The 20,662-nt window shown below is 39.3% G+C and overlaps 1 protein-coding gene across 5 annotated transcripts in view; it reads left to right on the top strand.

Moving 5' to 3' along the window:
* The window catches only part of stard13a (StAR related lipid transfer domain containing 13a), a 58,074-nt gene that overhangs the window by 22,724 nt on the left and 14,688 nt on the right, over positions 1-20,662 (top strand). For 2 of the 5 annotated variants that reach the window (XM_028031569.1, XM_028031568.1), the window contains exons 6-7: positions 17,840-17,911; positions 18,745-18,826. In XM_028031569.1, coding sequence (XP_027887370.1) covers positions 17,840-17,911; positions 18,745-18,826 — 154 coding nt within the window. Of the gene's footprint in view, positions 1-5,292; positions 5,781-9,591; positions 10,279-15,571; positions 16,157-17,839; positions 17,912-18,744; positions 18,827-20,662 lie in introns of those variants that run through there. The other 3 variants (XM_028031573.1, XM_028031572.1, XM_028031574.1) reach the window with 3 other exon arrangements.

The raw sequence follows: 20,662 nt of genomic DNA, 5'->3' as shown, positions 1-20,662 counted from the left end.
GAAAAATCTGCTTTTCCACCTACTTAAAGAAAAACAGAACACCTGGAAAGTGTGGTAATTGCTCTTAAATAAAATTTTGTTTGGGATTACCCTTTAGTAAACTCCATTAATCTTTCCATCAGCTCAAACCAGCTTTTGTTTACTTAGTTAAAAAAAAAAAAACTCCAAAACATTCCCACTGCAGGATGCTGCCACTACCCTGTTTCACTATGGGGATGGTGTGATTGAGGCATGTATGCAAAAAAGTTCTCAAAACTCTTCCATAAAGGCCACATATGTGAATTTAATGGTTTTGATGGATTTTTTTTTATGGATACTAGGTTGGATTAAAGAAGTTGCATAGAGATGCTTGTCTCACTTTTAATATTGAAAACCATGTAAGTTTCATTTCCTTTCGCAATCATGAATAGTTGACATTTGTACTTTCCAAGTCCTTTTTTGTTTTTTATTGATTAAGGATAATTTTCTATGGGCTTTTATTTTTGCACTTGCAGAATTCAAGATGATATTTTTAAGACATGACGCCAGGCTGAAACTTGCATAGGCATTATGCATGTTTCAGTCTTAATGTTGCATGCTCTGAGCTGCTTGGCCTGAATCTCTGAGGGCTGCTAAAAATAGAAGATGAGGAGTAGACAGAAAGTGGCTGGATGGAGAAAAGAAAAAATGAGCTGAAGGAGGAAAGAGTGTACATGTTAGCAGAGTAGGCATGGTGATTTAAGGACATTTTCAGTGAAAAAGGGGGAGCTGAAGCAGAAGCATTTGTCACAGCCTTTGGTCACATGATTTGTTAAATCATTGATTAGTGTTGAACTCACTAACCCAGCTTCTGAGTGCAGAAGCAGATATTGACTTCTTGCTGCTAATCTGTCACTGTAAAGGAGAGCGTCTGCAATAGACAGTTCTGGAAAATACAGTAATGAGAACATGTTAGAACAATTCGCAATAAAAACATTAAAAAATACTTTTTTAAATTTCCAGTGAAATGGTTTAAAAAATCAATATCTGGTGAGGAATACCTTAGGACAGCCCTACATTTATTCCCACTTGAAATGGTTGAAACTACAAACAGGCAAACACAGATCTGATGTACGTGATTTGAACAGTGTTTCTCAGCATTTAAATAAATGCTGTTTTTATTAATTAATCTGCCATTCTCCTGATTTTTGATGAAACAGCCCTATGGTAAGATTAAAGGAGCAGCCAGACGCCTTCAGAAAGAAAACTGTAGCAGCTCATGAGTCTAGTAAGTGGGTCCACAGAGGTCACAACATAAGTTTGCATCAGGGAGTTTAATATACCAAAAATAGTCTACATTCAAAACAGCTGCCAAGAAGCCCACGTCTGGCCACCCAAAGTTCACCCTGAAGACACAGGATAAAATGCTTAAAAACGTTTCCAAAAACAATAAAAAGTCATCACAAGAAATAGCAGGCTCTGAAAACTGTTAAAAATACATGTCTGAACAATCAAAAAGAGGCTACTCAAACTTACCTTTCCTTACCTACATGAGGTGCACAAAGAAATGTTTCTTCAGAGAGAAAATAGAAAAAGACAACGAGTCCTGGAGTAAAGTTCTTAGGACAGGTGACAGTCTAAAATTGAATTATTTTGACACTAAACAGAGGACATCTTTGGCATAAACCAAATAGAGCATTCCAGAAAATGTTTTTCAAGACTAATACTCTGGTCATTGAATGTGGACATGTAACGGCTGTGTTTGTGAGATTCTCCAGCCGCTTGAGACAGGCCAGTAAAAATATCACTGAGCACCTCCATGACCCTCAGCATGCAGTTTTTTGCTATATAGGTTTTACTCAGCATGACCACATTGCTTATATGACCGAGTTTCCTAACCTCAAATGACCCGCCTGGAAGTAAAGGGGCAGAAACTCTGTGCTCCTTTTTTGCTCCACCTTCCCATGCTTCTCCTCCTCCTCTTTCTTAAGTCCCAAGAAGACAACAGGGTTCTCCACAGCAGCAGTTGTTCATTCCTGTAACTGCCGTAAGATCTGATTGCTCCCAGAGCAACGAAAGCCCATGCTCCGCTGTGTATTTGTTCAGAAAACCAGATCCCATCTCTGTCAATCGTTTTGTTTTGATTGGCTGCTTGACCACTGGAATGTGTTGGATGGTTGTTTTGATTGGCTGCTACACTGAGACGGACTTCCTGCAGGGCTCCTTCTCCCTGTCCAGACTAAAGATTGACCCCATGGACAAGCTTTGTATCATTACAGAGGAGAAATACAAAACTGAATGGCTTAGTCAAAGTCCAGTAGTTTTCCCACAGAAGAGTTCAGTTTATTTTTCATTCCCACACTACAACTTGTTTTGTGAAGTCTTGTCCACTGGTTTACTTTTCAAGTGACAAAAACAGTGATATGTAGCTGTGATGCTGAATTTCACAGCATAAATAATGGAAATTTTACTAATTCACCATTTAAACAAAAGCATAGAGTTCCTTGTTAAATTCTGTATAAACATGCCCTGTTTTACATTTTTTCCACATTCAGACTACAAATTTTAGTATAGTTTTACTGGGATATTATATGACTGACCTGTAGCTTAGTTGTGAAGTAGAAAATGCAAACGATGAATAATTTACAAGAATTTTTATTAATAAATCTATGTAAATTATTGTATGTATTTTATCAAACATCTCTTAATTGATACTTTGTAGAACCATGTATTGCTTAAGTACAGTTGCATGTCTTGTGATATTTTTTAAAGTGAAGTGTCTGCCCATTCCACTTTACAAAATTGCTCAAGCACAATCAGACTGAAACAAACAAGAATGTTTAGATCTAGACTTTGACTAAGCTGTTCCTACAAATGAACTGTTAATTAAACAATTTCATTGTAGCTCTACCTTTAGGGTCCTGAAAGAAAATGTTCACCCATAAGTTTGTGATATTAAGTTCAAGCACAATGTTAAGCAGTGGAGCAATTATCTGAAGCACACTAATGTCTAAAATAGCAACAACAAAAAAACAGCTAAGGTTTTGGCATGGCCTGGTGAATGTCCAGACTTATGTCTTATTGAGATACTGTTTCATGATGCTAAACCTTGTTCATTCTCAAAACCTCTCCAGTGAGGCTGAATTTAAAAAATCTTTAAGGAAGAGTGGGTTAGAGTTCATCCCTAGAGATTTGATAAACACATTGTTGTTTCAAACACTTTATGACATTTGTTACCTTCAATAATAAAACCATTTGGCTTGGTGGTCAGTTGATTTTTGATATGGGACCAAGCTAGTTTGAATAATATTGTTCATTTAATAAATTAAATTGTAATATGAAAATTAATTTTTGAGTTGACCACAATTATCTTTTTTTGATGCTAAAGTTTGTTTGATGATCTGAAAGGTGTGTGATAAAAAGCACAAACAAAAAAGGACCAAGTTTTGTATGGTTGTCAGAGTAAAGTGGAATGTATGCATGCATGTGTTATATTTAGGTAAATCACACAGGCTTGTTCTGTATAATTTTTTTAAAAGGAGCAACAATATTTGCAAAAGAAAATAAAGACATCAGTCTTACTACACCTAATAAAACGCTAAAAAGAAATTAAGTGCTTTCAGCTGTTGCTAAATCTTCTAATGATCGATTGTGTAGCTTCTCTCCGTCTGCTTCTGAACTCCTGTGTGTTGGTGGTCTTGTCAGTTGACTCTGCCTTTTGTCTCCTCTGAGCTCCCCAGTTCCTCCACCCTTCGGTCACTCACTCATCGTCTTTCATTGCTAGCTCTTTTTTTTTTTTTTTTTATCACATCTCTCGTCTCAAAACACTTTCCCTCTCATCACTGCTGGGTATCAGAGTCAGGCATGCATCTAGTCCCAGACACAGAAGGGTAACATGTAAGAAGGTAAATCACCATATCCTACTGTCCTCGGACATTTCAGACCATGACTACAGACAGACTGAAAACATGAAGTCTTTAGGTCTTCCATCAGCAAGTGTCATGAGTTGAGGTAAAATAAAATACAGTCACATAAGTTATTTCAAGGATAAAAATATTAGCTTGAGTGAACATTTAGATCCCTACCTCTAGCAGGCCCTACAAGCAAAGTGGTGTTTGGTATCGACATGACCTCAAGATTTTGCTGACTGCCAGAGATGTCAAGCATGTTTCAACAGGCCAAAATGCCGAATCAGGTCCCTCCTCACAGGGTCCATGCTGACCTGCAACTCAACACCACAAACAGGACATCCGACGGTGTCAGGCAGAAGGCAGCTGAGGAGCATCGTGGGCTGTTGTGATGGCTCTGTCTGGCATTCCTGGGATAACATGGGAAGAACTCAAGTCTTAGGAGGAAATTCCCAAACTCTTAACCTGTCAGAGGGGGTGAAAGTGCCTCACAAAAAGAAACAGCTTAAGCACTTTCCCTTTAGGTAATCAGACTGAACATGATGGGTGTTTAAAGAGAAACTGTCTTAGTTATGTTGGGCAAAGTCTGATGTGCAGGTGCTCTGTTGTGCAGTCAATGGAAGAAATTTTCACCAAATGTAAATAGGAACTTGTAATGAATCAATTACCTGAACTTTACAAAATCTGTATGAGGCATTCTGATTTTGATTCTGAAAATGTATGAACTTTTGGTCAGAACTCATGGTTTGGCATTGTTTTGCTGAAACTATGTCTTCCCAGATTAAGACAATAATTAGTTAGTAAGTGGATATTTATTATTCTGCAATAATTCTGTGTTCAGTGGCAAAAAATTGTCATTGTTTTTAACCCAAACAAAATTTTCACCACTAATTTATATTAATCATGTCTCCTTATCAGTGTGATGATGAGGAGAGACTGGAACCTCATAGTTCCAGAGGTCCTGCTGGAACAGAACATCACAACCACTGATTGCAGATGTATCATGTTTACATTAACTTTCTTTTTTTTAACTTAAAAGATTTTGATAAAATGTAGTACACTAACTCTTCAATTAACATAGCAGTTGCTGCCTGCCAGGCACTGCTTTGAAATGGTCAGTTTACATATTCATGGCAGCAGGCCATTCTCCAATAAATATCTAATATCTGTGTTGTGGCACTGTGACTGGGTGCAGTGAGATGTGTGACTGAATGAGCACATAAACTCTGGCTTGTTCTGCCGACAAGCAGGACAGTTGCAACTTGTGTGCATGTAATGTGTGGTATGAATGAGTGTTATTACTACGTATCAAGCAGATTGAAAGGGATCCTTGTTTGGGTGAGTGGGTGGTTTTTTTTCTGCAGATCATGTAGGTTTGGTGTGTGTGCGTGTGTGTTAGAGAGAGAGAGTCTTTGCACATGGGGAGGGGGGAGTCCGCCTCTCACATCTGGCTCTGTAGCTCACATGGAGAAGTTATGTTGAAACAGTGCAGCACCTTCGCTCTGTAAGCGACTGGATGTAGGGATGCGGGATCAGTGAGATTCTGGCTTTTTGGGGGCCAAAAAGACCTTTTCTGCTGGTGCAGGGAGGTGACGCAGCGCGGAGCTGTAGCCTGGACCAGGTGAAGCGGTGACGGTCACTGCGGCAGAAGCAGCCGGGGCACGCTGTCCCAGCCGGAGCCGGAATACAGGAGAACCGGAGAAATCTTCTGCTGATTAACACGGATTTTAATCTGATTTTAGTCGGGGATTCATGATAGTATCAATAATGCGTCCGGCTGCACCGCAATGACAACACAGCGAAAGTCTGTCAGTAAGCTACAGCTGCGGCGGTCGATCAGTGAGCAGCTGCGGGACTCCACGTCCAAGGCTTGGGATCTGCTGTGGAGGAATGTCCGGGAGAGGCGACTCGCAGGTCAGACATCCAAATATCAAAAATCAGACACACTTGACATATAAATAAATTAGAATCTATATTACATGGCAATCACGCGGAGGACTGCAGCTTCTTATAAAGAGTTTTCTTTTGAAATTAATAACCTGACCATCTATAATTTATGGAAAATCCTGCTGTCTTGCCAGACCATTGAGATAGCGTTAGTTTTCTTCAGCTTAATCTTATTTAGTCCTGCTAAACCCACGGCAATTTGTAAAAATATCGACAGACTGGACGAAAGTTTATTTCCAGTCCATGCTGCATACAGCCTGGTGGCGTCATGCGCAGAGCGCTCCCTGATTATTTTGGGAAGGTCATTGTCAAATTTAGTGCTCAAAACAGCGCAGGCATGTGCTGTGGAAAGGAGTACAGCAGGGCTTTCAGATGCCGGTCGTTCATATTTTATTGGCTATTGATTTTTTAAGACATTTTTGTTAGTCTTAACGATTATATTAGTGAGCTAGCCCCATTTATTATTTCGGGTTTCACAGCCAACAGAGTGGGCTGTAACATGAGCGCTAATGCACCAAGTTTAGGAGGGTCAGCAGTCAGTTTCCTCTGTGTTTACAGTGGCGAGCTGGAAGCGCACTCTGGATATAGGCTGTGCGTCAGAGAGGGTGGAAGAAGAAGGGAAAAAAAGAGTAGGAGAGAGGGAGCTGCAGCTGTCCACTCGGTTTAATGCAATTACGGAGATGTGCGGCACTTAAACTGATTGAAGTAAAAATATTCCCACATTCAGGATCCATCAAGCCTCCACAGACCAAGTGGGCATAGATGTCTCCCAAAGTATTATGAGACCCTAAGCAGAATTTAATTTGGGGTCCGTCTTCCAGTTAAGTCCCCCATCACAGCAGACCTTCTATATTATAGGAAAGCAAGTTCATATTCATTTAGAAACATTTTTATTGTTTTAACTCATATATATAAATGAATTCAATCTCAATCCAGAATAGACATTCCTTATATAGTCATTCCTTATATATTAAACCCCATAAACTTAGGTGGTGAGAAAATGCCAGTTTTATAGATGCAGTTAATCCCTTTTCCACAACAGACACCTCTTGCGGTCACACTTGTCTATAGAATCAATAACATTGTCAATGTTTCATTCCTGAAGTCTTCTCATTTATCTTCCATGTTAATAGAAACAAACAATTAGAACTGTTTTGTCTAAAAGTGTAAAACAATGATCTATTCAACATGATGACATTTAAATCTTTTTTCCCTGACAGATTCACCCTTCATTAGCACAAACTGTCTCAGGATTTAATGTTAGCACTGTTGCTAAACTGGCAAAGTTATCAGGATACAGACTTAAATTAGCGCTCCAACACATAAACTTTCCCTACCACAAGTCCAGCAGTTCAAAACTTTGCCTAAGTTCACAATAAAACCCAGACAAATGAATCAATTTTACCTTTCTCTGCTGGACACCACAAACAACAAATAAAAAAATTGTCTGGATCAACATTCTCAGTAAATGCCTTTTCAAAACGATTGGGTTGAATTTGTTAAACATTACATTTCCCAAATTTATTTGCTAAATTCATTTAACAAAGTTACTTTTTGCTGTGTTGGACACCAAATTAATTTTAAGATGGCACCTTATAACACTTGCCACCCTGTAATCACCTTCCACTCATTTTAATTTTCCTTCCTTCATCTTTTTCTTTAAACTAGCACTCAAAGGTTCCCCTGAGCTTCACTGCTCCGCCCTCAGACTGCTGCTGAACCCATCAGCTCAGATACGCACAGTCCACATCTGTCTGGATCATATTTAAAGATGGGGAATCCTTAAAATTCAGGCATCTGGCTGCACAGCTATGATGGTATTTGACAATGCATTTTCCACTCTGCTATAGTCAGTCAGGGGAGGTAGGATATCCAGGTTAGTCAAATGGTTTCAATATGGGAAAAAACTGAATGGATAAATAGTCTCAAAACATACTTAAAATTATGTGATTGGAGTGATATTAAAAGAAAAAGTGTACTAAAAAATTGTACTCAAAAAATTACACAGAGTAAGTATTAAAAACAGACTGTGATGTTGAAATAAGAAGTAAAAAGTAAACTGAGACACACACACACAAAATGGGGCAGACAAAAAAAACAGAATGAGGTTTTGAGTGCGTGGTGGGATTTAGTTGTAATTCTACAGATCTGTTGGATTAGGGAAACTGGGTGTCTCCCCCTGCATATGGGATTTGGGGGGTTTTATTCCACATTTGTGAATGCTTAAGTGAATGTGTGTGCGTTAGTTTGTTAGAAAGCATAGATATACTCAAAGGGATTTACACAAGCAAACAGCTTTATCATTAATCATCTCCACCCCCAGCTCATGGATTGCTCCTTTGGCCTTTTCTTTCATTGACGCAGAATATTTGGCTACTGTAGGCCTGTCTGTAAAATCCAGTGATTGCACACCAGCAATCCACATGAATACTTTCGTTTTGGTCTTGTGGAGCTTTCTGCCACTTGACTTCCTGTCAACAGGTTGATTTTTAAAGACATAGAATCACATGTGTTGAGATGTTGTGTTCACTGTTGTCTGACTTCGTGGTACTGTGAGGCAGGTGGTTTACAGAAGTCGGTGTGTTTTTGTTTATATTTTGCATTTAAATAAAGAGTTTGAACTTTAATTTTTGCTTTTTGCCGACTACTTTTGTATCCTATTCAATTTAATGCATGTATGCTATTGTTCTTTCTAATTGACAGCTTTTTAATTAATTTATTCTAAATGGAAACAGGAGTTATTATGAACTTTTCTTTGATTTCTTGTTTTATCAGACTACAACATTAAAGAATTATGGATTGCAAAGGATATTTTGATATATAGTTCCGTTCATACCTTCTGGTATTTTTGGAAATAGGCTCATAGCAACACATATCCTCCACTGTACTTCACATTTAATAGCATAAAATAGGCACCACTTAATGGTTGCCATGGAGACTTGATGACCCAAAGATTTCACTCTTTGTTGCTGTTTCCAAACTATGAACTTTACAGATTTCTAAAGTAATATTACTAAGCTAGTGTCACATTTTTTTTCGATGACTTAGTCTGTTTTTTTTTATTTTGACTTGTTCAAACTTCCTGTTCAAACAGCAGTAACTTCATGTATCACTACTGTAACAGAGCAGTTGTACTCTGAATCAGAACTGAAGATTTTTCTTTGAGAGTTTCCAAAAGTCCTCCTGAATTATGACTCGGAAATTAACCGTTGTTCCTTCTTTGCAGTGTAAATCAAAGTTTTCCTGTATTTCCTCCAGAGGGCAGTGTGATCAAATCAAGTCTCAAATATTGTTCTGTACAACTTTTTCTCACTTTGTGAATCAGATTATTCAGTGTTTAAATATAATTTATGATTCAGAGAAACACTCTGCAAAAGCTTTTTGCTGTTATTTTTTGTCAGGCATTCTACTGTATTAGTAGAGACCATCAGTTTATAGATGAGTTTTTCTAAGTGTGACATTAGCTTGACGTAGATGCAGAGAACATTTCTGAATGGCATTAAAAGTCCCACTCAGCTGCAGAAACAATAGCTTCGCTCCTTCCATACGTACATTCCTCTGAACCCTCTCTTTCACACCCACGTACTCTCTATTGTTCTGTTCCTTCCTTGTTTCACATCGGGATGTCATATTTTTTTCCACGTCTCCATCCCGCCAATCGCAGTCATGCACATATGCCTGGGGCATGTACCAAATAGTTTCTTTGGCAGAACTTCAGGAAGCAGCGAAGAATTCCCCCATCGGCTGCTGGTCACATGATTGAAGGAAACAGCTTGTGGATGTAACTGTTTGTGACTTTGTTCTCCTCCCTGTATCAGTCGGGCAGCTTGCGTGTGGGTGGAGAGAACAAGGACGGTCGCCTGAGTCAGGTGGTACCATGAAGTTTGTTGAAGAGGGAGGAGAAGGAAGAGGAGGGAACGTGGCTTCCAGTGAAGACATGTTAGAGGCAGGAATTAAGAAATGCTCCCATAATAAGTAATCAGCGCAGGAGAGAGGAAGACTTGCATTAATATGGATGATGTTGATGCTACAGTAGTTATAGATTCATCAGAACAGAGTAAAGGTGAAGGAAGGACAGAAACTTCAGGGAGCAATATGGATCCTGCAGACAGCACAGAAAGTACAAAAGGGGAGGATGCTGCTGGACAAACTGCATACCCTGTGAGCTTAGCCTTTGCTGACAGAGTGGACAGCATAATGGCTGAGGCAGAGTGTGCTGACCCTATATATGACAGGAGTGGAAAATTAGAAAACACTATTGACAACATGGATCAGAATGCCAAGGGCGGCAGCAACGACGGTGGAAGTGACAGCGACAGCACCAGCGAGGGGACCTGTCTGGAGGCCATGACACCTGATGGTCAGGACTACTACCTGAGGCTGGGGAACACGCCTCGAAGGCGCTCTGCCCTTCGCCTGTCACGCATCATCGCCCGACAGCAGTTACTGCACAGGCTGGCACAAGGTAGTCAGAGAAAGTGATGTGAGGATGTCCTAATAAATGCTTTAATGGTCGATTTGAGTTTGAAGAACCAGAATCAAAGTGAGACAGTTTCTATTTTTAATCAGCTGAGATGGAGACAGATTTACGGCTTTAAGACGGCTTTAAACAATGTAATCGTTGATCAGTTGTTCACACTTCGGAAGGAAGCTTCTGATTGCAGCCTCTTCATGTCAGATTGTGTCTTCCTTGTTTAAGATTTTTTCCCCATATTTGACTTATGTGATAGCAATTTGCAACACATCAAAAATTTATTGCTATAGCAACCTGGTACGTTACGACTTTAAGCTTAACTTTTAAGAACTCTTTTGGATTGTAATCAGCTCAGACCTGACTGAACGTACGAAGTCATTTCTGCACCAATTATGTTTTTCAAGAATCTGAAAAGAAGTCTAAAGAAACCATGAAGGCTTTCAGTGTTATTGTTTTGTCTATGTTTCACCTAGCCAACTGGTTACTTCCTTTACTTCCTGTCACATGACCCATGTTTGCCAATATATAAAAACAAAATTCAACAGAACAATGGCGACAGCTCTTTCGCTGCTTAGCTTGTTTATTAAAGAAGGAATTACATTTTCAGTCCTCCTAGCTTAATTATGTGTTCTATCCACTCCTTTTTGATGATGAATGAGCCTACTGCTAAATGTCAGGAGAAATATGTCAAGAATGTCGATAGAGAAGCATGTTTCTACTTGTGCAGTGATTATATGACCTTGTTAGCTTTCCACTACCTCCTTCTTAATACACCCTTTTTGACCTTAACCTTCTTAACATGAATGGATAAATGATCAATTAGAAGAGTATCTGTGAGACTGGTACTCCTTTTAAATGAAAGACCAGAATCCCTAATGACCTAGGGATCATTAGGGATGATCCCTAATGAACATCTCTGTCTTTCACCTCTATGAAGACAGAGGTGAAAGCAGATATTTATATATCTGGAATAAATAAACGCAATAGTTTTTTTTATTCACTCTGTCAGAAATTCACATTGTCGGAGAAAAAGGCCACAAAAAGTCATTTTCTTTTCAGCTAGGGTTACCCAAATTATTTCGGTTTGCTAAATTCCAGAATAATGAAATAAATGTTCTTAAAATTCATGCAATTACATACATTTATTTTTGTATTTTTCAGATGTACGGTTTTGGGTGTCCTTTTTACAAGCTTAGCACCATAATTTGCTCTAATTTTAGCTCATTCATCCTGACAATAACAAGGTCAGGGTTTGAAAGCTGCCTTTCTCATGCACACTTCTAGAGTTCTTACCAAATTCTTTTTATATGAACTTAGATCAGGGCTTTTGTTGTCCAGTCCAACTGTTGACTTTGTTGAACCACTTTGTTGCTTATTTGATGGTATGATAGGCCTACTGTCATTGTCCATTTGGAAACAAATAAAATCTAATTTTATTTGTATAGCACAGGGATGCTTAGTACGTCAATGAATTATTGGTAGATTGGAACATTTTAATGGATGAAGTCAATTCCCCTGTTCACCTCTTCATAACTTTGTGGAGTTGGTCGATTTATACCACATGTTTTCAAGAATGAAGAACCACTGGGATCTTTTTTAACTGCCGACAATTTAAAGCAATTTTCTATGTTCTACAAATAGTCTACTGCAAGGAGATTTTATGACTTCAGTTAACATCTACCGTCAGGAATCATGACTTCTCCAACTTTATAATAATCAACTGTTTAGATTAGGGATCAGAACCAAAATAAATGGAAAAAGGCTTATAACACTTCTTTTAGAATTTGCAGTCAAAGTCAGATCTATTCAACTTTAAGGATGATTTAAAGTACAATGTAAATTTGTAGAACAGTTAGAACTCAGTGGAGTTGGGGAAGTGCAGTGATTTATGTTGTGTTTAAGAGTTTAATGTTGTGTAAGACATGAGCTGTTTGAGACTCTAGATCACAGGTGTCAAACTCCAGTCCTCAAGGGCCGGTGTCCTGCAGTTTTTAGATGTGCCACAGGTACAAAACACTAGAATGAAATGGCTTAAATACCTCCTTGTGTAGCTCAGTTCTCCCAGCCTTGCTAATGACCTAATTATTCTATTCAGCTGTGGTGCAGCAGAGGCACATCTAAAAGTTGCAGGACTGCGGCCCTTGAGGACTGGAGTTTGACACCCCTGCTCTAGATGTTCTGATTTGTGGTTTGTTTTCTTCAATATCTGCCCTTTTCCTGACAGTAGAACAACAAGGCTCCTGAATTTGGCAGCCAGGAATCATCATCTCATAGCTGTTGTTTACATATGTGCTTTCTGATAGACATTAGATTGAAATAATTTTGGGTCTGGTGTTTGAAAGTTTAAACTGTTTCCCAGCTTTATACACATTCAGTTGTCCTTTTGTTTGTTTGCTAATTCACTCTTTCTTGTTTCTTCCAGCAGTTCCTGAATTTTAGTGATTGTCCTGCTTTCGAGCAACAGTATTAACCTAAACATAACTTTATTACATGAGTTACTCCATTGTTTCTATTTTCAGACACTTTGAAAAAAGACAGCCTATAAGAGCATTTCTGTGCAGCCAAAGTTCAATCGGTAATTGAATAGATGCACAAGATGCAACAGGTACAAACAAATCTTTTTATCCAACCCTGCCCTGAGGCCATGGATAGTCAGACTGGATATGAGTACAATGCTGGAACACCTTTCTTTGACACCCTCTGCTGGACAAAAGGTTGCATCACCAACCACTGAGCCTGATGACCTTCAGTCGCCTTTTCTTTTGTGCCCTCCTTTAAATTCAGGCAGCGAACAGCCACTGTAGCCCCGGTTTTGGCCAACCAATGTTATACCATTTCTCTGATGTTGCGTGTGTGTCTGTGTTTATGTCTGTGGTCCATCCCTGTGTATGAGGAGGCTCTATGTCTGAACTTGCACTGATTTCATGCCAGTATTGATTCTGTTTTACAGTGCATTCCTGAGGGCAGGACATCATAGCAGATGTAGCTCACGAGACAGGACAGGCATATTCCATTTTATCCCTCCCCCATCCCGCTCTTCCTGTCTCATCACTCCTCCACTGTCTTCTTCAATCCTTTTTTTTTTTTGACCTTTAGACGTGAAGGACTAAGTGCTTTAGCTTATGTGGGAATATGGCGGCTCTCCAGACTGCCTGTGTTTGTAGTCTTTGACTGTTAAGCCTCCTTTGTCAGTTACTGGTGACGGTGTTACTACAAGGGCTCGTCCTAATAAACATATTGAACAATGCGCATATCATTTTGTAAACAGTAGCAAAATATTTTGCAGTTTGCTGTGCCCTGAAAATGTCAGCTTAGCTCAGGAACTTCCTGCTACAACGGCTGTTTTTAGTTCACATGTTGCTCTGGATTCATGGGAAATTAGAAGCAGGAAATGATGCCATCCAAGCCTCTTTAGAGTCCCTGGGATCTAGAGACCCAGTAGTAGGTGGACATATCACAGAAGAAAATTGTTAGTGATAGTGAAAAAAAGGCAGGAAATTAAAAGCAGAGGAAATGACTATTCTTATGAGGACATTAGGTTGCTTTTGTTCAGTCTTTTATGTAATACGACTGGCATCCTTGTCATGAAAAGAATTACCTTTCACCCTCTTTACTCCACACTTGGATGCCCACTTGGGCGTCCAAGTTTGGATACACAAACTCACAGCGCCTCATTCGCATACCATCCAACAGCCCTGTTGGCTGTGATTCTGGTCCTCAGCAGGACTGCAGTGACATGAAAAAGATTTGGGGGGACACACTGCGAGCGCCTCGGATTAGCTCCGTCTGCCTGTGTGCACTGTTGTGTTTTACAGCCAACACCAAACATGTTTGTGTACTAATTAATCTCTTGATTAAATTCTGCACAGATGAATAGTGGGGCTTTGTTCCCACACTGACGGGAGCCTAGTCTTTTGTTTTTTTGTCTGAACGTAAAAGCACAGTTGGTAATTACACATGCTCCAACACTGTGATGAAGCATGTGATTGTGTGCTTTTTAAATATTAGCATGGTGATAACATGCCATTATTTTTTTTCTCTTTATATTTTAGATGCAACTCACTACTGAGCGTAATTCAGAATTATTTGCAGTAGGCTTGTAACCTGGAGCCTTGCTAGGCATAAACTCATACTGGGATACAAAATAAAAATATAAAAAAGTTCTGACTCAAATTTAGAGTTTTATGTACCTGTATATGTATTCTTTGTGCTCTAAAAAGGCTGTAGAATTATTTCTCCCAAACCTTTTGACAAAAGGATAATTAAAACTCTGTCCACTAAAACTGTTTTTGCACTACTTACATACTGTACATTACACTACAGTCTAGGTGACAAGATCAAGTCTTGCAATTCAAAGATCTGAGTTCAATTCCAGCCTCCTCCACTTCTGTGGAAGTGGCAAGGCACTTAACCACAAGTTGCCTATTGTGTCAGTGTTTGAATGTGTTTTCATTTACTTTTTCATAAAGATTTAATTACCGTGAGATTAATGAAATCTTTATGGTAAATGCAGTTTTATTTGAAAACTTTGATTAATGATGCATGATGTGCGTATTACCAAAGTAACTTTTGTCAACAATATTAGAGAATAATAAGCAGTATGAGTCACTGACTTTGTTTAGCCCACTTGTGACAAGTCATAAATGTAAAACTTCAAAAAAAGATTGTTTTTGAATTTGTTTGTGGGTTACAAAAAAAAAACTTGAACAAAAATTGCTCACACATCTGTAACCCATTTTAAGGATTTGGTGCCACGAGTTAGAGTTTTTGAATCTTTTTAAAATTCTGTGGGAAGAGGTTGAGGATTTCCTGCCATCTGTCCTTGTTTTCCCTCTCAGTCTAGATTTGCGATTTTTAACCTGATTTTAACTTTTTAAAAAGTCAACCAATCTGACAGTGAGTAAATAAACAACTGGTGTGGTATGTCGTCGTCCCTGCAGTTTTATCACAAGATCCATTCATCTCGGCCCTCCACCCCAGCCATCCGACTGCCTCATCCCTGTTTTTGCATTCTCTGACTCACTGAGGGCAACATCTGTGCTGATTTAGATTTACACGCCAGTGAGTCCAGTCTGCTGGATGTGTCTGAATGGATTCTCGCTCCCATTGTGTGGGTGAAGCATCACAAAGAAACCAAGGTCAAAGTCTCCTTGTTGTCCAGTATGCTGGTGGGCTTGGCTGACATGTGAAGTTAGCATCCAGTAACTGATGGTGTGCAACCTCGAGGGGTGCGGCCTATGTGAACGTCAGCTGAAATGAGTCATTTCCTGCATGGATGCAAAGAAGATGTGGACTTTCTTCGAGGAGCTTGAGTGGGAGAGAGGGGATTGGGATGTTCCTGTCGATGGATGAAAGAAAGTGTGCGAGGGAGTGTTTTTGTTTTACAGAAAGATGTGAGGGAGAAGAGATGAGAGGTACCACAAGAAGGAAAAATGTAGTTTGATCGTGAAAGTAAAGGTTAAAAAGGAGTTCTCGCTATGTGAATGAAAGGGAAGGAAACAAGAGCTAGATGACTTGCAGGAATTATTTCTGAAACGTAAGTGAAAAGAAGAAGGAAGAGGTCAGAGAAGCGTATAAATAGAAAGATATTGTATGTGCCGTCCAACAGAGATGAAAGTTTGAGAGAGGAGGTTGAGTAGAAAATTAGAGGGAAGGGAAAACGTGCATGGAGCAGGCTGAAGAAACGGAGGCAGAGCCGTAAACATATGGGTTGGAGAGCCAAGGAGGAAGAAAACACTGAACTGTCGCCGCTGTTTGATGGAAAGCTGCACAACACAGCAGATAGATGTTCCCTCGGATGGAGATGAAACTTCAGCTGGAACAAAGGAAACATAGGAGCTTGTCATTGCCCTCACAATGAGGGCTTCCAGTAAGTCTTGATTGGAAAATAGAGTTGTGCCTCATCGGATATTTGATTTTTTCCTACTTTCAGAAAGCTACAATAAGCTGCAATATTTTGCCCCCACCTTTACTTCGTATGTGATTTAGAGAGAAGAGTTATTCAAAGAATGTTGGAAGAGGAATGTAATTGCTAGATTGTGGCGACAGTGTCATTTCCTCTGACCGTTCCCATCTCTGATGGTGAGGGACGGAGCCTTTTTATTGCCCCGCTGAACCTTGCCAACACCTCCAAACTCTAGTGAGTGAGAAAAGTGAGAATGAATGAGTGGGAACTTGATGGAGAAACAAGTTATTTTTAGTAGTCAACTTTGTTTGGATAAATACAAGCTTTGTTTTCTGCGCATATTTGTCCTGAGACAGACTCTGCAGTCTGTACTGGTACTCATTGACATTCATATTCTTTCCAATCCCATGCATTAAGGTGCTGAAGCATTCTTACAAGCTATGCCTGCTGTTGGAAATGTATTTGATTCTTGGCACAAGCTTCTTTTGGTTTTCTTTGTCAGCACAAGAAGCGGCTTTAATAAGTGTCTGCTCATAAAGAAAACATATATAAACACACCCAGATTTCTCTGCTGCCAGTTAAGCAGCGTGTGTGATACATATGCCAGCGGAAAAAGCAGTAAAACAAAAGCCTGTAAAAATGTTTCATGCTTGCTAGGCGCCCTATGCCTGCTTTGGTGCAATGTGTTATGCCTGGTTCATTTATCCGAAAACAGCTGAACCAAATACGGATGGGTTACATTGATAAAGTGAAATTGTGCTACCAGCACACTTAAGAAAATGCTTGTCTCTTTACTGGCAGATTTCCAGTTTTCCCAGTCTCATCATTCCATTAATTTCCCAAAGGAAAAATGCATCTCAGAAATGTTCTTTCCTTAAGTAAAAGCATCACTTCCAAGAGGGATATCACACATAAGTACAGTGCAATGTCTTTGACTTGATTTATGTCTGTTTAGTCATAAAGTGTCTTGTAAAAGCATTCACATCCCTTGAACTTTTTCACATGTTCTCCAACCAGCTGCCCTTAGAAGTCACACAATTAGTAAACAGTGTTTCTACACAGGTAGTTATTTCTCAAGTGTACCAAAATGGTGTTCTGGTCCGAATAGATAAAAAAAATTTACTCAATTACCTTGTGACTAATTTGTAAAACGCTGTGTGAATTCTAACACTGTGAATCGGTGTGAACAGACCAGCCACACTGTGAAGCATGGTGGCGATAGTGTGGTTTTCTTCAATCAAAGATGGTCAGAATTGGTGGGAAGGCTGATATTCATAGAAAGTTTCCATCCAATCTATCTGATCTTGAGTTAGTAGAATCAACAAAAATAGTTCTCTCTGGATGTAAAAAGCTGGTAGAGGCAAAACCAAAAAGACCTGCAACTGCAATTGAAGTGAAAGGTGTTTTCAGCTTCCCTGTATATCAACTCAGGGGGATTAAATTCGGTGCACACAACACTTTTCATTTTATTAAAAAATGTCTTAGACCATGTGTCCATTTCCTGACATAAAAATTTCTTAGTGTATCACTTAAAATCTCTATAAAATTAAGGTAGGATTGTGGTACCAATGTGACAAAATCTGAAATGAAAAAATCTCATTGTGACTATGTATGATTTATCTTTCCAATGATTTTTGTGTCTTATAGAGATTGAGGCAAAGGAGGCTTGTGATTGGCTTCGAGCAGCGGGGTTTCCACAGTATGCCCAACTCTATGAAGGTAACACAATCCAGCTGCTGTATTTAACACACAGACTTCATTCTCTAGTTATCTTCTTTGACTTTTCCTACTTCCTCAGTTATTTTCTCTTTTTGTCTTATTTTTCCATCATCTGTGACTCTTTCTCTCTTCCTGCCTTCCTTCAAACTTTACATCCCTGTCTTCTGTGCCGATGCATTCTATTTCAAGGCTTCGGTTCCTCTAGAGGGAGGGGTCATGGGAAAGGCCTTGTTATCACTGCTGGGACTCTCATAGCTCCTCTTTCTCCCTCATATCTCCCCCGTTCTTAAGATCACCAACCATTTCCTTTCGAAGCCCTCCCCCCACAACGTGCTCTAACTAAACCTGCCATGTCTTACTTTTATGCTGTTTGAATTTCTTTTCTTTTCATTGTTCCTTCTTGTGTCTCTGTGCCTTGTCTAGCAAATCTGCAGGCGTTTGCTCATGTGCTGATCATTTGGTCTTATGGGGTTGAAGCACAAACACAAACTGGCTTCAATAGTTAAAGAAGAAGATTTTAAAACAAAACAATCCTTCTTTAGAAAGACACGGTGGTTCTCTGAGAAAGGTTCAGAGTTTTCTAGAAAGTCAGGTTATTGATGCCACAGATAAGTCCCCTCAATAAACAACTTGAATCAGTTTGGCATTGTGTTACGTTTAAGTTTTATGACACTTCAGACGCGGATGACAAGTGCTAACTGTGGAGACGGCAGCTGTGGCAGACTTCACAAGCTCCATAGAGAACGCTGCTATGTCCTGTCATGTGTCAGTCATTATCTAACAAGTCTTTTCCCCTCTTCTCTTTGTTGCTGTCTCTGTCTCTTATTTCCCAGATTCCCAGTTTCCAATCAATATTTCCGCAGTGAAAAGGGACCATGACTTTTTGGACCGAGATCTAGTCGAACCTCTGTGTCGGTAAGGAGGATTTCTCTCTGTAAATTCCTTCTCTGGTCATCTTGTCTGGTGTGCTGACTTTTCCTTGTGGACTCATTAGTTGCCTGACCCTTACCCTTAATGAAGTCCCCATCCACGTCTCCCTCTGGGACTTCCAGGCTTTGATCTGGCCACCTCCCCTTCTGTCTGCCATGCTCTGATCTCCCATTCAAAGAGAAGAGACCCCTCAGGGGGTAAAATCCAGAGAGGTGTGTTTGGGTGATGGTAATAGGGAACTGAGAGAGGGAATCCCAGAGTTCTGCTGTAAATAGATTTTAACCATTTTCTGAATCTTCTGGTCTTGCCAGTCACATTACCCTATTTCTTCAAAAGTTCTCCTGCATATTTACAAAATGTTAACTTATTTTTGCACTGCTGCCTCTTCATCTCTCTTGAGCTGCAGTAACTTGTACAAGTTCACCCTTTAATCCTGTTTGGATTACAGAATAGTACTTAAATGGGTTTTGTTGGGATTTTATGATAGATAAACACAAAGTGGAAAGAAAATAATACATGGTTTTCAGCTTGTTTTACAATTAAAAATGTGAAATATTTGACATGTAGTTGTTTTTAGCTACCCTAAACCTAAAAGAGGCAGACTAGATGGACTGTTTGTGAACCTCAATTTTCAAGTCTTGCCACAAATTCTGATTTGATTTTAGGTGCATATTTTGACTAAGTAATTCTGACACTGGCTGTATACTTAGTGTCATTGTATTGCTGAAAGGTCAAGCTTTGCCAGAGTAATTCAACTCACAGCTTAAAGGGACAGTGTTTTCACTGTGATGTACAGTGTTTGTTATCCGCTATTTTTTTTGTTTATATTTTTTTGAACTGTGAATGTTGAATGTAACGTCAAGTGCTTCGGAGTCCTCTGGACTTGGTAAAAGGCTATGCAAATACAAACCATTTACCATTTAGGCTGCTTCTCTGATTAGTCATTTCATTGCCCATCTCTTCAGTTTATGTGGACAATCTTGTCATGGTAGGTTTGCGGTGGACCTGCACAATGTATTGAACTGTCAGAATCCATGTATCAGCAATACATTTGGCAATTTGGATGGACTCTAAATCCTACAGCATATAGGCCTAAACCTTAAATATATATTTCTAGTCACTGAGTTGCTGACATTCATGTAGACTAGTGAGGTTATTGTGTCATAGTTGAGAACGCAACTATGACACAACTATTATTAATAATATTTTATCCAAATACTCCTTTGTACTTCTCTTAATCCTACCCCTGACCTGTCTACAGTGTTCCTTGATCTTATGCTGTTTGTTTTCTGATGTATTGCAGCAAACCTCTGAGGCCTTCACAGAATAGTGGCCTTTATACTGACATTATATTGCACACAGATGGACTCTATTTACTGCTCAAAACAGATTATCACACTACATTTAACTTAGGGGTATTAGAGTAAAGAAAGCTGAAAATACATGCACCACACTTTTCACATTTTTTAAAATTCATTTAATGCCATGCATTATTGTGTGTTGCCCATAACGTAAATTCTCCTGAAGATGAATTAAAGTTTATGGTTGTAGTACTGTAAGTAAGTTCAGCAAATATGAATGCATGTCACAAATAATTGAGACGCTCTCCGCAAAGGTAAAAATCAGCTTTAGTCATAGTTTTAGGGGGAGAAGAGTCAGAGTAAAACGTCTGTTGGAGACATTGTTAGACAGTGGAATGAGAGATTCTGTGTGCTGTCAGAAAAGATTAAAGAGAAAAATGAAATGTCTTGTCTGCCAGTGACTGATCAGACTCTGGGGGAAAATAGGAAAGTGGAAGTAAAAAGCAATATCATAGAGTGA

This window comes from Xiphophorus couchianus, chromosome 11, assembly GCF_001444195.1.
Source record: "Xiphophorus couchianus chromosome 11, X_couchianus-1.0, whole genome shotgun sequence".
NCBI classification, from domain to species: Eukaryota; Metazoa; Chordata; class Actinopteri; order Cyprinodontiformes; family Poeciliidae; genus Xiphophorus; species Xiphophorus couchianus.
This window is presented reverse-complemented; position numbering and strand designations above follow the sequence as displayed.